Below are 19,469 nucleotides of genomic sequence, written 5' to 3'. Positions count from 1 at the left end.
GATGCTTGAGCTTTCGCCAGCCCGTTATGCCTTTGACTAGTATTATTACATTTCTATCCCCCCTTTTTTTCCTCCTCCAAGGAGCTCAAGGTGGTGTACGTGGTTCACCACTCCTCATAGAATCCCCACACAACAACCCTCTGAAGTAGGATTAGGCAGTGACTGGCCCAAGGGACTTCATGGCAAGTTGAAACCTGGTCTCCCAAGTCCTTCTCCAACATGCCACTAGCTGCAGACCTTCACACATCTTGCCTATAGTGTTTTGACCACCTCACCAAGCAAAACAGGGGAAACAGGTTGGCACTTGAAGAATCCTACAAGGCCCAGTTCCCGTAGCCCCAGTATTTTATCTCCTCTGCCAGCCAACTCTGCTTCTGCTTTGCCCTCAGGAGAAAGAAAGTTGAAAAGCAGCAGAACGGAGTGATTCATGACTCTGCTGCCACTGCCCTGCAATTTCCTATGTGGGGATGGCACCTCCCCATTGACTTCCTAGTGACCTCCAGATTGGCACTTGATCATAAATTCCCATGCTGCCTGCTGCCATGTTATCTTGCAGTTGTGGAAATGCCAGCTGCCAATCAAAGGCAGCTTCTCCTCTCACTCCCATTATGTATTGAGAATGACTCCATCAAGCCCAGCAGAGGTCCAAAGTGGCACACAAATGAGATGGCAATCAGGGCCCTTGGAATAGTTGAAATTGTGCCTTTTCCATCTTAAGACGCAAGGGATTTGCATGTTTATGGAGTCCCAGATTATCTCTGAAAAGAGCTCTGATTTATATTGCTTTGCCTTTCACCTTGCAAGGCTCCCATTGCAGAGGCTGAAATTTGATTATGGTAATCTTTAGAATATCTTTGGATTGTCTGTCTGTCCTCTTCCTTTCACCATTTCCCTCAGCTGCCGCCGCTTTTACCTCTCTCACTGTTTTGGATTTTTGTTTTGTTTTGTTAAAGGAATTAAAAAGTTACCCAGAAAAGTGGGTGATGAGCATGGAAGTAACAGGAGAAATAAATGAAGCAAATTAAAATGAGAAACCATTACAGACAAATGTGTGTAAATGAATGGAGGCACATTTTCTATGTCTCATCCAAGGATGTTCTTATTCAAGACTGAGTAATTTAATCTTTAAAATTCCACTGGGACCTCACAATCCCAAGAGTAAGGAAGGGCTACCAATTTCACAGATAAAATCTTAGAGCTTTCATGAGGGTTCATCATGCATGTTAGAAGGGCAAAAAGGAAGTGATGTTTTATTTTGCTGCTTATTTTTCATTTTTAAACTCCACTAACACAGCACATGGGCACAAAGAGTGAGACTTTAAAAAAATAAAATCTCTCTGGGATAAATCCATATTCAAAGGTATCAGTATGACAAACTATAATTAAGACCAGAAGAACTGGAGAGGATTTAGAGAACATTCATCAGCATAATTAAAAATGAGCATTTCGCTGTTACTAATTTCCTTTGTAATTAAAGCTTTTGCTTGTTTGAGCAGAAGAACATACATTGGTGAGCATGCAGTCTGCTAAGATCTGCTCCCACAAGATCTGCTCCTTTGTTCTGTGGGGCCTGGGAAGGAGAAGAGACTGCAACTAGATTCTGCCCTTTGTGAATCAACCTGGGTTCAGTTCCAGATGTATTCATCCCATCTCTGTACATCAGGGAAGCAGGTAATTAAGTCTTGGGAATGGCTTAGAGTGGCTGGATGCAGAAGATGGCAATTCTTTCTGCACTTTTAATATTTATTTCACAAAGGTAAGACACCGCTTGATGGTAAAAAACCCTCAAAGCAGTTTACAACAAAGCGGTCTGTATGTACTGGCACATACCTCCATTTCTTTCCAAGCAAGCAAGAGGTGTAAATGCATTCTAGCCATATAAAAGCACTCAAAGGTTGGTGAGGGAGTGAGGACTAGGGAGAGTCCTACCTCACCACAGTCCTGACTGGAGCCTCCTACAGCTGCTATTTGCAAATAAAACATACAAGATGAAACCAGAGGTTCGATGAAATGTGTAGTTTGCCACTTATTTCATGGCATCCAACCAGTTTGTGAATATGATGTGACCCTGACCATTGGTCATGCTGGCTAGGAATGATGGGAGTTGTAGCCCAACCACATCTAGGGACCCAAGATTGAGAAAGGCTGGTGTAGACAGTCTTGGGTAGCAAGACTGGGACTTCCTCCTAGGATCCAGGAGAGCTGATACGAGCCAGAGTAGACTAAATTGCTTGATAATCCAGTAGTGTGACTTGGTATAAGACAGAATATGAAAACTGTAGAAAACCCTTTTGGATAACACATGAATTTTGAGGCCCATTTTAATATGAAAGGAAGGACAAGATTTAAAGGGCCAATTCCTTTCCAGCTTTGCAGAAATGGAACAATTCCAAAGTTTGCAATTAAGTTAATAAATCTTTCTATGCGACCTGGGTTGGTATGCGTGCGTGACTCAGCATTTTAGAAGTTTGATGTAATATTTTTCCTGCAGAAAGATTACAAGGTATTGGCAGGATAATTTGCACCTTGCAAAATGTCCTGCGTCTAGATTTTTCTTGATATGTGAATCACTCCAAAAGCAGGTGTTGTAATTGAATTTTGTTAGGGGTTGCCAGTTGACCAGAATACACAACCTGCTGTTCTCTCACTCCTTTAACAACAGCTTAATACAAAGAAATCAACTGGCAGCACTTCCTCCAGATTGCTTGATTCACAACCTTAAAAAACAACCAGCAGCTCAGTTTTACATTTGAGCCCAGTGAGGGTCTGAAAGCAGAACATACTGCTATAGCCATGCTATTATTGAACAGACTGGTGCATGGATGGGAGAGCACTTGTAGCTCCACCTAAGCTGCCCTGTGCTTTTCAGTGAAAGATGGGATTTGAGTGGGTAGGTGGGTGCAAAAATAGGCCAGGGCTCCCTCACCTTTAATAGTTGTGTAGGTAAGGGAATTTCAGCAGGTGTCATTTGCATGCAACACCTGCTGGAATTTTTTCTCTTGTACAACTGTTAAAAATGCAGGAGCCTCCTGGCCCTTTTCTAAATCTGGCCACCCTAGATGCAGAAGAAGCATAATACCCAGGTTGGGGGGGACCTTGTAGACTTACAGAACCTGTAGTTATGTGGGGGCATACCAGTGCAAGTAGATAAATAGATACTGCTGTGGTGGGAAGGTAGACGGCATTTCCGTGCGCTCTGGCTTCCGCCACGGTGTTCTGTTGCACCAGAAGTGGTTTAGTCATTGTGGCCACATGACCTGGAGAGCTGTCTGTGGACAAACGCCAACTCCCTTGGCCTGAAAGCGAGATGAGCACCACAACTCCATAGTCACCTTTGACTGGACTTAACCATCCAGGGGTCCTTTACTTTTACCTTTACTGTCCAATACCATGGTGTCCCTCATCCATATGAAACTGCTAGATGCTGTCATCAGGAGATTGAAGTGAAGTATCCCCAACATGCAAACAACACTCATCTATATTTCTTTGTTCCATGGGAAACAGGAGAGATGGCTGAGGTGCTAGACAGGTATTTGGGCTGGATGTGGTCAACAAATTAAAACTCAGTCCTGAAAAGATAGAGGTGGTATGTGTTCCCAGTTCTTGAGCCCAGGAGGTGAGAAGATGGCTTGTTCTGGATTGGGGTTGCACTTCCCTTGAAGGAGCAGGTTTGTTGCTTAGATGTACTCTTGGATTCAACATTGTCCCTTGAGGCCCAGGTGATCTCAGTGGCTAGCTGTATCTGTTTCCAGCTATGGCTGCTTCATGAGCTATAACCCCCTTTGGATGGTAATGTCCAGATTGGATTATTGCAATTTGTTCTACTTGGGGCTGCCCTTGAAGATGACTCAGAAACTTCGACTGGTCCAAAATGTGGTGGCCAGATAAGAACTCATATAACCCCTGTTCCAAAACAGCTGCATAGCTTGCCAGTTCATTTCCAGTCCCAAATCAAGGTGCTCATGGCCATGTTTAAAACCCTTAGGCTTCATATAGCTGAGAGACTGCTGTCTTCCCTGCAGACCATCTCAGGTGTTAAGATCTGCAGAGGGGGGCTCTTTGGTAGCTGCACCATCCTCAGTAGTTTGGTGTGTGTGCCCTCCCGGAGATGGCATTATTTGTGGTGGCTCCTGTGTTGTGTAACTCCCTTTCCACATATTTGCATCTGGCACCTTCATTATACAGCTTGTAGTGAATACTGAAGCTGTAACTCTTTATCCAGGCTTTTGACACCTAAGATGTGTGTTTTTAGGACCCACCCCATTCCTCTGACTGTAATATATTCCAACTGTTGTTAATGCTGAATTTTAAATTGTTGCAACCCATCCAGGGACCTGCTGGTGAATGGCGGGTAATAAATTTAACAGCAACAATAAAATGAAATATTAATAGCCATACATGTGCAAATTTATATTTTCATCAATTTACATGATGGTGCCCTACATTCATAAGTTTTGCCTGTGAGAGAAACCTAAAGCAGTCCAACCCCCACCCGCCCACAATCTTACTCTCTTTATAGTGAGTGCTCTCACAGCAGCTTTGTGAAATAGGTCACACTATTTCATTTTCGTTTGATGGATTGGGGTCTGAGACTAAGACTTGCCCAGGGCCTCACAATGAATCTGCACAGGCTTGTGTTTACAGCAGGGCTGGGGAAACTGTGGCCCTCTCCATCTGCTGCTGGACTCCAACTTCCCATCCTCCCTGACTGATGGGAGCTGGCGGTCCCAACCACACCTGGCGGGCAACGCAGGTGCATCTCCAGCCCCAATTTACAGCCTGCTTACAAACACCTGCATATATTTGGGAAGGCAGCTGCAATGCTTCCCTATGACTTCAGATTATTGATGCATGTTAACTGAGCAACACAGCTGTCTTGTTACCAACTAGACCAGGGCAGTCCACCCTCCCAGAACAAGTGGGACACAAGAGCACTTTGACACAGAACCCATGGGGTGCACACAGCCTTGTCACACAGTTGGGGGCAGGGTGTGTGAGGCCAAAATTTGACACCCACTCCAGCCCCTGCACTGCCTTCCCAGAGCCAGATAAATGAGGCACTGGGCTTTGGGAAGAAGGTCAAGGCTCTGGCAGGGTCCTAGAGCCCTCCCACATCCTTCCCAAAGCTGGGAAAGCACTAACTTGGTTTTGGAAAGGAAGCAGCAGGACTCTAGGACCCTGTCAGAGCCATCATGGCTCCTTCCCAAAGCGCAGCTGTGTCAAATGTTGCTGAGGGCCATCAAAAAAGGCCTCAGGTTACATGCGGTTCCTGGGACCACCTTGCGCCAGACATTATTGAAGGTGCCATCATACTTGCAGCTTTGGGGTGGGCTTTTGGAGTTTTCAAAGCACATCATATCACAGAGCAGGAAGGGACCTCGAAGGGGCATCAGGCCCAAAATGCTGCTGATGCAGGAAATCCACAGTTACAGCATCCCTTTTAGGTGGTCATGCAGCCTCTGCTTAAAAACCTCCAATGAAGGGGAGTCCACCACCTTCCAAGGCAGTCTGTTCCACTGTTGGAACATCTTATACTAACATGCAATTCTTTTGTAATGTCTAGTAAAACAACAACAACCCCTTCTTGTCATTTGGACCTTTTAGTTCAGATCCTTCAATCTGGAACAACAACAAACAAATCTGCTTATCGTGTACGTAACAGGGTTCCACCCTTTCCCTTGCCACTGCCTGCTTCCCATAGTGGAGGCATCCTGAGGAGGGCTCCTAGTGATGATCTCAGTGTGCAGGCAGTCTCGTGTTGGATACGGTACACAGCTCCCAAGCCATTCAGGGCTTTAAAGGAAGCATTGACACTTTAAATTGTGCTGGAAAGTGTCAGGGAGCCAGTGTGGTATAAGCACCAGAGAGCTGCCCGTGTGCTGGAGAGAGATGATTCAAGTCAGCAGCCTAGCAGTTGTGTTTTGAACAGTCTCCAAAGGCAGCCTCACATACAGCATGTCACAGTAGTCTAATATGAAGGCTGGGAGAGCACAGATGCTGGTGACTAGGCTGTCTCTGCCAAGAGGAGGAGGTCGCAGTTGGCACTTGCCTCAACTGATTGGAGTGGTTTGAGCGTCTAAGTGGCAAACCTGGATTTCAGAGCAGTCCTGACTGTAAACCTCGGTCTGTGGTGTAGATGCTCTGGGACTCATCCCAAGCCTATTTGGGCATCCTCATTATTCATTAGGACACAGTATCTCTGCACAGCTGTTCTGCTGGGACTGCTCCCAAGAAACCGATTTAGTGTTAATGATAGTGAATGGGAAATAGCTGTTGCTTAACCAAGAAGGCGTTCACATGAGTTGTACTTGTGCCAGGTGGCTTAATGGTGATTAAAGCAGGTGCTAAAATAGGTGCTGGGTTCCAAACTTTGATCTCTTCATATGCAACATGCCAAGAGAAAAGGCTTTCCTGAGTGATGCTTCAATCCAGCGAACTGTTCTCTTGGTTACGGGAAGAGTTTTCACCAACTTCCATTTAAAGCGGAACATGAAGGATCCACGCAAAACATCTGAAGGAATTATGGAGAAAGTGAAACGAATTCCTGTGGGATTCTGAATTATTTTTGCCTGTGTGCTTCTCGCTCCCAATGAATTGCTACTGATTTGGGCCACTGACATTGGGCTGCCTTCCATTACCGACTCCTGCTCCCTAGGGCTGTCACATCTTCCTTTCTGCCGCCACCGCCTCCTTCTTTTTCCTCCTTTGCTGCCTCTGCTTTGGCTTCCTCCCTGCACTGCTCACTTGCTCTGCATTCTTCCTCTCTCCCACCCTCCTGGCTGCAGCAGAGGAGTGTGTGCTTGGAGCTTTCAGTCTGCGGAATGGTTCCTTCCTCGAAGCGAGGCATTGTGGGCAGGGGGGGGTCCAGAGAGTGCCTGCGCTACTGCTGCTTTGCAGCACTTTAAAAAGCCAAGCAAAGGAATTCAACTTGTATTTTTAAGTGCCCGAGAGTATTTTGGTAGCTCAGGCACTCTCTGGGTGACACCTGCCACAGCGCCTCACTCTGAGGAAGGACCCCTTCCTGAGAGCAAAGGCAGGGACATCTGCACCACTACTGCAAGGGGCCAGGCAAGCAGAAAGGAGGAGAGGCAGCAGCAACAGTCTTGACTGGACAGTTCTCCAGCTGGTGGATTTGCAGCAGTGGCTGGGTGGCTGACTGGCCCTGTTGGTGGAGAATGAGGAGTGCACAGTTTGCCACCCTCTCCATCTGCTGCCTGAGCCATGTAGTTCCTGATGGGCTGGCCCTGCTACTGATGCTTGCCTGCATAGCTCAGAGGCCGGGCAGACATGCTTTGCATGCGGAATGTTGTCAGTTCAATTTCTGGCATCTCCAGTTAAAAGGACGAGGTTGCAGATGCTGTGAAAGATCTTTGCTTGAGAACCTGAAAAGACATTGCCAGCCAAAGCAGGACGTTCTAGCCGACACAGACAAATAGCTTGACCTGGTATAAATTAAGCTTCTTATATGCCTGTAACTTATAAAAAGTGACAAGTTTGAGATTCCTGTAATACGTGAAGCATTCAGACAACCCTATGTAGAATAGAATTTTTTTTAAAAAACGAAAGCCCCCACACTATTTATAGTACACTACAGCTAATTAATTTTAATCAAAGTTACATCCAGTTTTCCTTTCCAAGAAAAGTTTCCTGTTACTGCCTGCTGTCTTTTACACCAACACAGCTTGTTACTTTTGACACAATTGTGCTTTTCTTAGCCGCTTAACTGCTAATAAAAATAGCCCCTCTTTTTCTATGTTTTCCCCGCCACCTGTGGAACACCCTGACCAGTTATGGGTGTCAGATTTTAAAAAGTTCATTGATCAACTGCAAGATGTCCAGGGGAAGGTGAGGAGCCTGGGAACCAAGTCCTTTGAGGAATAGTTAACAGACCTGGGTATTCTTAGCTTAGAGAAGAGGAGATTGCCGGGTGACATCACAGCAATCTTCAGATATCTAAACGGCTGCCGTCTATCAGAGATGTTGCTCTTGTATCTTGCATGATAGAGAGTGATGGCTGGTGCCCTTTAGGACTGGTAGGGAGGAAGGCAAGGAGACCAGCAGCAGGTGGAACCAGAAGAAAGACAGAGCCTACTAATAGTAGTTTTGTCCCATTTCCCTTCTTTCTGAGTCCCTCCCATGACCAAGGAGGAGGAAGCTGGCAGGCAGTGCCACTCCCTGGACTGGTTGCAAGTCAGAAGGCAAGTAGGTGATGGGCTGGCTTTGAGCAGAGTGAGGTTGGTTGGGCAGTCCTCCATTTGGCCTAATGGATGAACCTCCACTGACTGCAGATCTGCACTGAACTGGGAGTTGAACTAGTTGACCTTCAAGGTTGTTAACAAGTCTCTGATTCTGCTTTCCAGTATTTGGGGTAAATCACCCTTGGCTGCCACAGTAATAGAAGTGATGTTTTCTTTTATAAGTTGTCAAACAAAGCAGGGTCAAAGCTGGACCTTAAAACCTATTATTTCATTCATTGATTTTGCAATAGGTTTCCAGTATTGTTTTGCTTCAGGGGCAGAATCCAGCATAAATGAATGCGTGTGCCAACACAAATGACATTTCCAACATAAGATGGAGAGCTTCCATATGGAAGGAAAATGGTGCATTTCATGTGTGAACATGTGCACATCTATGCCATTGCAATATGTGTCTGGTGGTGTGTGAGTGTGTATGTCATAATAATGTGTGATTTAGTTTGCGTGCCTTGTTTATCAGAAAGTCTTGTCCCTGTGCAATGGCGCTTTTCAGCTAGGCTGGGGCCTAAGAGGACATGCTGTGAATGCAAAATGTGCCATCTCCTTCCTGAAGCCCTGGAAAGCTGCTACCAGTTTGTGGGCAACACATCACAAAATGCGATGATAATGATGATAAAATAATCACCCCATTAAAGCCACATTACACCCCCTTAAAACTGAACACAAGCAGTTAGAACATTAGCAGGCAGTTGATAAAAGCAGCAGAAATGTATAAAAACCAAACTGAAATAAAAACACGTAGACACTACTGAGCTAGATGGAAGGCAGCTTCATTCAATTAATTTGTTCTGTGAATCAAAGACAAATATTAAAAATTATTTGGAAACTAATGCATGTAGCATTTTAGGGTAAGAAGGGGTGCTGACGGATTGGGCTCTGGAGCCTAATTGCAGCTGTCAGGCGTTTGGTGTAGGGAGAGGAATAGCATAGCTCTCAATGTTCCCTTGAGGTTCTGCTCCACCCTCCTCCCAGCAAATGGGAAAAAAACATGGAGAAGTGGGAAATTATAATCTTGCCTCCCCTCTTCCCACCTGCTAAATCTGTGCTCCCATTTCTCAGACTTTTTATAGTTCCATCTTTAGCCATCTGTCTGTGCAAATCTGCAGGGCAGTTTGTGTCAGGAATTATACAGAGCCTTCTTGTGCGGCTCATTCAGGGTTTAATATTTATATCATTTTTTAATCATTTCCAAAGCCAAGAAAAGGAAGATTATATAAATTGCCTTCCTACTCTTCGTCTTTGTGCTGTTGAGGATCTCTTCGCGGTTAACTGCTGTTCTCTTGGTTGCATGGGAAACCCAGCACATTCGGTCTTGCAGGATACTTATATCTCCTCCCTCATCATTGTGCCTCAGAGGAAAGCCACATGGTCTACCAAGGTCACTCTTCCCCCTGGAATGGTTGCAAACCCTTGGAGATCGGCAGCCTTGAGACAATGGAATGACCTGGCTCCCAGAGTCACAAATGCAAGAATCCAAGATTCTGTGATTCTTCAGCCATCTCTGCAGGTGCTTAAAGCAATCCGACTCAGTTAGCAAAATAATGATTATGTTGGCTTTGGGCGAAGGAAAGGACACAGTCACCCTCCACTTGTGTGCTTTTAATCCTCTTTCCAAGTGTTCACTTTCCCATTATTTCATCCTCCTTTGTGGCATCAGTCCCAGGGAAAGTGCAGAACCAGAGGGGATTGACAAAGCAGCTGAGAACCCTACACATGGAGACTTCTGGCTACCCCTCACAGTGCGGATGGAGTGGTTGCGGGATTGCACAATGCTGGTGTCCAAAAGTAAGCAGCAGATTCACAGGATCGTGCTGCAAAATCTGAGCATTGTTGTGACATGAGTCACTCTCAGGAGGTCAGGGGAGGCTGTGCTGCTTTCTTTCCAAGCGCACGGGCCTAGCTTGTTGGCAGGTACAAGCCATTCAGGTGACTGAGCTCTTAAAACTGAGCCATAATAATATGGGGAGAGCTGGTTAACACAGGGGAATGGTGGCAAATAGCAAAACCTGCTCTCCCTTGCAGTTGTGGGTCCCGATACAGCCTGGGGCGAGCATGGTGGGAGCGAGTGAGTTACTGAAGGAAAATTACAGTTTAGATATGAGCCAGCCAAGCAGAACTTGCAAAATTGCTTACAAGGGGCTGCTTTTATATCTCCAATAAACAAGAGGGATTAACAGTTAGATCCAGCCTAGCATGCAGAGATCCATCTTCTGTTGTGCAGACTGCTGGAGCAACTAAAGGCATCCCAAGGTAGAGGACCACACAACCTGATGGGTGGACCTCTGGGATGTTTTTTAAAAATATAGTTTAGCAGAGAATTCTGGGGCAAAAGCATGGGATTGTGCAGAGCCAGACAGGATACAACACCGTCTGCCAAGCTGACATCCTCTGAATGTTTTGGACTACAGTTCCCATCTGCCCCAGACAGCACAGCCTGCATAAATATGGGAGTTGTCATCCAAAACATCTGGAGAATACCAGGTTGGTGAAGGCTGGACTGTGCCTGGAATTTGTGCCAAAGCTTCTTCTATAACATTGTATGACTTGGCCATATCTTTTCTAGGATTGCTCTTTGGACTATGCAGAGTCATAAAAGGAATAAATTTGATCAAAATTAGCACTACTAACTAAGAAAGATGTGAGCTTTTGAGCTGCACAAAATTCATCCTTATGCTGGGAATGTTAAAAAATACCTAAAATGGGGTTGGGAAAATTGTGTGACAGTAAAAAGTTAAGACTAGCCTGCAGCTTATTTCAGACTTCATATTGAAATGGAAGAAACACCCGCACCCTTGTTTAGGTTAACCTTGTGTCCTGTGCAAAAACACAGTCTTGATCAGGGCACGCTGCTAAGCCCCACCGTTTCTGGCACCTCACTTTCACAGCACTCTGTGAAGGCAGGCGAAGGGCCGAAGCAAGGAGCCTCCTGTCCGTGTGTGATTTAAAACCCTGCATAGTTACGCAAGACAGCTGTCATGTCTACTTCCGTAGCTTGTGGTAGAGAGCATGGAACTAGAGATGTCCAGAGAATTTGAGCAGGGCATAACTGAGCCCTCCTGCTTGAATTCTTGTAAGTGGAATCAAGGCACTAATTGCTTGCAGACTCTACAAGATCCGTCTAACTTCACCCACCCTCTGCTATTGGCTCTTGCCCCAAAAAATCTTGCTTCTGGCAAAGGTGAGGTAGTGGGAGAAGTGGACACTCCTAGTCCTCAGCAGAACAGCTTTTACCACCTGGGACTAGGACTACAAATCCCATAATCCTTGGCAGGAAACTTCACATCCCTTCCCCAGTGCCTTCTCCCAGGTTCCAGACCATCTGAGGTGCAGCACGTGACCACTTGAGAAAGGGTCTTCTCAGTGGTGGCACCTTGGCTTAGGACTGTTCTCCTCAGGGGAACTTGCCTCTGATGCCTTTCTGAATCCAGGCAAAGTCCTTTTTTATTTTACCAAACTTTGAATGTTTTTAACTTTGTTGATCTCTTTTATTTGGGTGCTGCTGTTGTAGACTGGCTCTTTTTAGCTTATAAGTGACTTTATGGTGTTTTTAATATTTTATTTTAAGCCATTCTTATGAAGTATTTGAAAGGTGGGGCATAAGTCTGCTTAATATATAAGCTGAAAGGGATCTTGAACTGTAATAGTACTTGCTGTTGGAAATTTAATCTTGTTAATGCAGGAGCATTTTTGTTGCAGATTTGTTTTTGGAGAGCCCCAAATTATTGCGGCCTATTGGTTAGAAGTATTAATAAAATTGTGGAGGAGATGATGGGATGTGGCGTTCCAGCAGATTGTTTCATCGGCTCAACTGCATTGGTCATTCGATGATTCTGACTGTGAGGTTTTGTGAGATTCATTAACATGGCAATTGCTAGCAACTGGAAGGATAAAGTGCCCTCATCTTTAATGAGCTGGTGCTTCAGAATGTGGTTTCTATAACAAAGTTTACCAATACTGTATTGTTCAGCAGAGGGAAGGAAGACAGCAGAATTGATTATGTAAAAATAATGGTTTTGTTTTGGAATAACAAATAACGGGAGCAATGTAAATCCATGTAGTTCACTTTCCTTTTTATAATCATTTTTAGAGTGATATTAAAAATAACATACACACACCTTTGTGTGTGTACTAGCCTTCCCCAACTGCTGTTGTCCAGGCATTCTTGGATAGCTCCCATCTTCCATGATCGTTGGCTATGCTAGCTGGGGCTTATGGGAGTTGTAGTCCAAAATGTTTGGAGGCTAGTAAGTTGGGGAAGTCAGGCATATTTCATGGACAGCAGACTTGTCCATCTTCAGCCCGGTATGAGGAAGGAACTGGATTAATTTGTTTAATGTGTTGCTTCCAACTACATGGATTTTATGTGTGAGTTTTGAACAAGATGCTCAGCAAGACACATGGTACAGTCCTGCCCATGACTTTTCCAATTCAGATATTTATATTGGGGGGGGGGGCAGTTTGCATGTTTTGTCATGCATCTCCCCCACCTCTCCTATAATATGGAAAGATCTTAGCAAAGAGGAGGATCCAAGCATGAAATGCCACATTTTTTAATAATCCAAGTTTTCCTTTATCTCTTAAAGGACTGACACCAGCAGTGGGAATCAGTGGCCAGGAGTGGATGTGGACCAGAGGACATGACCTCCTTAGCTTGCCAGTGAGTGAGCTGAACTCTTACCAGCCCCTGTTTGTCTTCTGTTACAGGAATGAGACTGTTTTACACCAGTTCTGCTGCCCCGCAGCTGACGCTGAGCAGAAGTCTTCATCTGCAGACTCTTCTCCAAGGTGGGAAACTTTGTCGATTCATACCCTGCTTGCTCCTGTGTTCCTCCTCCGGCCTTCCCTTCCCTGCTTTCACCTGCACACAAAACATGCAGGCTTCATTTCATTCACAACCAAACCGCTGGGATTAGCTGCACCGAGAAGTGGCCAGCAGGGGGTCCTCTCTTTTTTGCACAAGCATGAAATTGGATAAATTTTCCCTTCCCAGACCCAGTTGCGTGGTTCTCTTACGTTGGAGGAGCCTTCCCCAACCTGATGCCCTCCAGATGTTTTGGACTACAACTCCGATCATCCCTAAGCATTGGCCATGGTGGCTGGGGCTGATGAGAGTTGTTGGGAGTTTCTGCAGGTTGGGGGAGGCTCAAGGCAGAAGGCACAGAATAGAAGGAATGACAATAGAGAGAAGTGTTATTCAGTATTGAGGCAAAATGCTCCAAAAGGCCCCCACCTTCCTCAACTAATATGTGAAGTATGCACCCTATTTGACATTGGTGGTGTTCATACTCCTTGCTGCTGCCCAGTGCCATTTCCTTAATATTTCTTACACATACGAAGTCAAATCAGAGTGAGAGCAGGAAGCCTAATTTGCTGTTGAATTCCTCGCTCCGGATGGGCTTCATGACAATGCAAGTGAAGAACAGAAGCATCACCACTTCCAAAACAACCTGAACAGGTGGTGGCAGTTGGGCGTGGGGAAGCCTGGATTTGTGAAACCTTTATACAGTACATACATGCACATGCACTCTCTCTCTCTCACACACACACACACAGACACAGCCCTGCCCTTGAGCCAAAAAAGTTTTCCAAAGAGATTTCAGCTAAGGATGCTTCTAGTAGCAGTTGGTGGGTAGGGTGGGAGCAAATTAGGAGGCCTGCAGGTCCAGAGGGGGCTGCAAAATAAATGGTGGTGGTTCACTGAATGTGGGGAGAAGGTGCTAGAAGCAAGGCAAGAAAGCTTAAGAGCAGTCCTCTCCACGTTTGTTTTCTGTGACCAAGCTTCCTGCCTCCCCTGTACTGGATATAGCAAGCCTTCATTGGTTCCTCTGTTTAAGCATGCAGATGAAAAGCTTGTCTATATATATATGATAATCTTATTTAATTATTTATTTACAAAACAATCACATTAATTCACTTGCTATGGTGCATTCACCTTCTATTTGCATTCCTAGTTGGCTCACTTAACTGAACTGGCACTTAGCCGGGTTTGGAAACAAAATAATGATTCCTGATGTGGATTATTATCAATGCCCATTTAAATTTTAGAATACTGCGAACAACTGTTATTTCAACTGGACTGCATTTTTAAGGAATTTGACTGTGAATCTGTCCCCACTCCTGCCAACTAGCTCCGTATCGGTAGTATTACCTATTAGTCAAGCATTTGATTATCTTGAGCTCAGTCCCCCAACCCTCTCTGTTTGGCGCTCAGGATTCTTCCCTGGCCGCATTCTTCCTCTAGTTACACAGCCTCTCTCCAGGTCACTCCCTTTACTGGCCCTGATTTGCCCTCCCTTGTTTTGCAGAAAATTGTGCAAAACACCTTCCACACTACAGAAATATTGCAGAACTCGATAGATTTTTTTCTGATAGATGTGGGAAAAAATGGGTTGATGGCCCAAATGTTCTGGAATAGCGATGAAACAATAATGATACCATGTGGAAGCATGAAAAAAAATTCTCCCCTGAAACAGCAATTGTAATATTCAATGTGTTGTGTCTTGAAAGCACCAGAGGTTAGGTAATTCAAATAAGTTTAATTACCACTTACTCGGGTTCCATCGCAATCCCACCAGTGGCGTTTCAAACTACAAGCTAGTGCAGCACACAGGTTCCTGGTTAGGCAGAAAGAAGCCATTTAAAACTAATATTCTCAAGCCAATATTCTCAAGACACTGGGTTTATCTTATTTGCTGCACTGATGCAGTTGCCCTCCCATTTGCAGATCTCTCCAGGGATGGAATGAATATTCAGAGGGGGGGGTGTGGAGCTCTTGAGAAAGCACTGACAACAAGTTATCTTGTAACCGATGCACTTTCCCCTTGAGAGCGAGCGCTGCGATAGCAAAGTTGCATTTACCATGGAATTGAGGGAATGTAGGGGAATTAATTACAATATATCTTGTAACTTGTAATCATGCCCGTCCTCCCCAAAGTAGTTTGCATCGAGGTGCTCTCGCTGGGGATGTGGTGAAGTTATTATATCAGGCAACTGCAGAAACTCCCAACTCAGCACTTTGATGGTTGCTAACAAGCTGAGATGCTATAATAGAGAAAAGTTGTGCGTAACTAATTCCTGCTATGTCCAAGGAGAAACATAGCTCTCTGGCTGAGATTTTATGGCAAACACAGAGAATTGGATTGCACACTTGCATTTTTATCTTAATCTCGCACATGTGCCGCCTAGGAGCACACAATCTCCTTTCCTGTCTGCCTATGTCTCTAGAACTCGCACAGTTCTGCAGAACTCTCCTACCAGAATGGAACCTGTTCTTGTGATGCAAAATGCTCTTTAATTTTATGGTAAATGCAGAGAGGCTTTTTTTTTTTTTTGCAGTGTGCAAACTGTTTCTTTCACTCAAAGTCTCATGTATAGTGGCATTAGCCTATATGGACACCTCACTGCAGCTGCCCACATCACCCCACCCAGCATCCACCCAACAGTAGGGCTGGCCCTTCTTGTGGAACAGGCACAATGGCCCTTGTTTTGTCACCTGATTACAACAATCCTTTTGCAATAGGTCCATCTTTCCATGACCTGTCTCTGTTTCTAGAATAACTAAAAATTATCTCTTCTCCTACTAACCTCCTGAGAAAAAACCCCACCCCACCCTCCCACTATATATAAAAGGGTCTGGTGACTTCTGTTTCAGTGTATCTGAAGAAGTGTGCATGCACACGAAAGCTTATACCAAGAACAAACTTAGTTGGTCTCTAAGGTGCTACTGGACATTTTTTTTATTTTTTATATATATTAAAAATTATGGGGACCTGAGAAAATATGGTGAGCAAGCGAGACCAATCAGGACTTAAATGAGCTAGCCTGGATAAGCAGTCAGCTAAATCGGCTCACTTGGGGCCAATCAGATCTTTAGTATTAGCTCAACAGAACTCATGCTGAGGCAGCCATATTTCTAGAGGAGTCTAACTGGCTTTCCTGATGAGGCTAAGCCCTGATTTAGAGGCCTGCTCTCTCCACCCCACCCTGCTCTGCTCGCCTATTGCTGCTGCATCTTAAATTACATAACACAGAGCGAATTCTTCCCTGTTTCCCCTTTTTCTTTTCCTGAACAGGCAGTTTTAGTTTTTTATTTAATTTTTTTATTGTAAATGAGAAAGCCTGTCAGAAGTGATGCTGCTAATAACTGCCAGCCGTCTAGTTTTAATTAGAGTTTTCTTCATTAATGCCTCGTCTCGTCTCCGTGCGATGGATTAAATAATGTACTTGCAGCTCATTTACACAAACCCCCAAACTGCAGGGCTGAGCCGCAATCCTTTAATTAAACAGCCTGGCTGATCCCTGCCGCTGCCTCGCTTCATCAGTCTAAGCCGATTAAATAGAATAGGGACTAATAAGGAGTATAAACGGAGAAGTGACTCTTGTCTCTTCAAGGGACCCGGGGGCCTCGGCAGCAGAGTGGGCGGGCTGCTTGGCTCCGCCTCCTCCTCCACTGCAGAAAGTGTGGTTGGAGCAAACCTGCCCCCCCCACACCATGGCTTGCAGAAGCTGCAAGATGCTTATCAACAGTAAGGAATAGTGGGGAGGGGAAGGGTGGTGTTTTCCTCTGCAAAAGTGATTGTCAAATGTCCTGTTAAGGCTGTGTACACACCATGCATTTAAAGAGCAGTATGTCCCCCCCCCCAATATCCTGGGACCTTTGGTTTGTTAAGGTTGCTGAGAATTGTAGCTCTGTTGAGGAGTAAACTACAGTTTCCAGGATTCGTGTGTGTGTGTGTGTGTGTAATTTGCTTTAAATGTATGGTGCGTATGCAGCCTTTGTCTCTGGGCATACCTATAGACCACAGACTTAATAGGTTTGTTAGACATTTTTCTTCTTCAAGGAAACCTGGGAAATGCAGTTCCGTAAAATGGAATGTCCAGCAGAGAAAGCTCAGCACTTCAGTGGATTCTTTGAAGGAAGCCATGATGGCTGAACACTCTTGAAACCAATATATATGTGTAGTGTAGATATACCATTTATTTTGGATAGCATTGTCCTGAACCTTGCACTCGTTTCCCAAGAAAACTTGTGTTTCCTGTGAAAGAATGCAGGCACTGAGAACTTAGGGGGAAATTCTGAGTGGTCAGTATGTGTGTGTGTGCTAATGAAGTGGCCATAGGATACCCTTCCTTTAAAACAAGTTTAAAGCACCCCCTTTGTGCTCATAGTAGTGTGGCCCTCGTAGCAGTGCGGGGCTTGGTAAGATCATAAGAAGAGCTGGTCTGCTGGATCAGATCAAAGGCTCCATTTAGTCCAGTATCCTGTACTCAGAGTAGCCAACCAGATGCATATAGGAAATCAGAAGCAGGATGTCAGCTGAGTAGCCCTCTCTTTGAAGACAGACTTTTGACTTGGCAACACTTCTTAGTATGGCCATGTGACTCCAGTGCCTACTGAGCTTGGAATCCTTTTCTTCAAAGAGCTCTGCCCCATTGCAAGTCCAATCAGGGCATTCTAAACCTGTTTTTTAAGAGTGCATGAATGTGGAGTGGGGGATCTCCTTCAGCTGCCTTCTTGTGTTCATAAGGTAAACGCAAACAGACAAACACCAGTTTCTGGAATGTCTTTTTTTCTTTTCATGCAAACATCCACACACACGTGCACACACACTGTCCTTTTCTGAAACGGCTGCACTTTGCCCCCACTGCCTTTTGATTGGTCATAATAAAGATTGTTTGAAAATTCAGCTCAGCCCTAATTCTAGATTAGGAAGAAGGAACAGAAACATCTCCCTGCCTAAAGAAGTGGGGAAATTCAATCCCATCACGCTTTAAATCTTCATAGCCAAGCTGAAAATGGAATTTCAAGAATACACAATTCAGTTTCTAGATATTTAACTTAGTGAACTGTGTGTGTGTGTATGTGTTGGATTTCTACTTTTATGGAATGGTTGAATAGATTTGTTTTCACCTCAAATGTTCTCTAAAATGACATTTAACAAGTGAAGCTCTGATATATATTAGATATATATTTTAAATTCAAAACTTGACATTTCAAATCTGGAAAATGTTATGCATTTTGTATGTGAAACTTCGTTTCAGATTCACTTTCAACCAGCTGCACTGCATTTTATTCTGGGCTACTAACTTGGCATGTGGTATTACCGGTACAACAAAATGTGACCAAGTTTAGTGTGGTGGTTAGACCAGTGTCTTTCACCTTGGGTCTCCAGATGTTGTTGGACTACAACTCCCATCATCCCTGATCGTAGACTAAGCTGCTGAGAATGATAGGGAGCTTCCAACACCTTGGAAACACTGGGTTGATTGCAGAGCCAGGCTCAGACCTGGGAGACACAGGTTCAATTCCTGCTTTGCCACAAGGCTCAGTGTGTATCCATGGGGCATTTGTTGTCTTTCAGTCTAATTTACTTCACCAAATTGTTGGGAGGATGAAACAGGGAACCATTTATGCTGCCCTTAGCTCCTTTGAGGAAGAAAGGAATACATAAATACGTCCTACTTGCTAATAGCAAATTCATTCTCTTGAGTACTGATCTTTATTCAGCTATAATGGCACCATCCCTGCATAAGAACTAGGTATCAGCAGGTGTGGAGGGAACCCCATGGCTTTCAGAAGTACAATAATATTAAATTGATAATTGGTGAATGTGTTATGGTGCTATGGAGGGAATCAGTGAAAGCATCATTAAACAGAATAAAAACTAGTAAAAATGTCATTATAATGGGTTATATCTAGTAAAATTTTATATATGTTCCACGCCATATAATTTTCTGTACTGAACCTCAGATTTTAGGCTTATTTTAGATATGATGGGTTGGTGGTGGTGGTGGTTGTTTTTTTAAATAACAAAAACAACAACTGAGGAAGGAACACCACCCTCAAAGGAAAACTCTGTCTGATGATGACTGAACATGCTTAGTGGGCACAAAATGCTGACTGGCAGGTTGGGGATCAAAAATAAGATTTGGGTGTTTGTTGGAATTTGTAAAAGGCTTGGGATTCCTGTTGCACTATGAAATGGTAAAAAACCCCCCCTAATTAAGATAAATTAAAATGGAAAACCAGGTTAGGGAGGGAGAATGAAAGGAGCCTTACTAAGTTACCGTACTTTCATTTCCTTTTGAAATGGCAATCATTTATAACACTGATGGAGTGCAGGATAGCTATTAGCCACCCTTGAATTTGAACCTACATGGACAGGGGTAGTCTGTTTCTGAATCTCCATAAGAGGCAGCCATCACTTTAAGTAA

General features: G+C 44.5%; 1 protein-coding gene across 7 annotated transcripts in view; it reads left to right on the top strand.

The window, feature by feature from the left end:
* IQSEC3 (IQ motif and Sec7 domain ArfGEF 3) overlaps positions 1 to 19,469 on the top strand; it is a 138,428-nt gene that overhangs the window by 46,910 nt on the left and 72,049 nt on the right. For all 7 annotated transcript variants that reach the window (XM_081878809.1, XM_081878808.1, XM_081878813.1 and 4 more), the window contains exon 2: positions 12,960 to 13,040. In XM_081878809.1, the coding sequence (XP_081734935.1) occupies positions 12,960 to 13,040 (81 nt within the window). The remainder of the gene's footprint in view (positions 1 to 12,959; positions 13,041 to 19,469) is intronic.

Source organism: Podarcis erhardii, assembly GCF_964252035.2.
Source record: "Podarcis erhardii genome assembly, chromosome: 10".
Lineage (NCBI taxonomy): Eukaryota > Metazoa > Chordata > Lepidosauria > Squamata > Lacertidae > Podarcis > Podarcis erhardii.
This window is presented reverse-complemented; position numbering and strand designations above follow the sequence as displayed.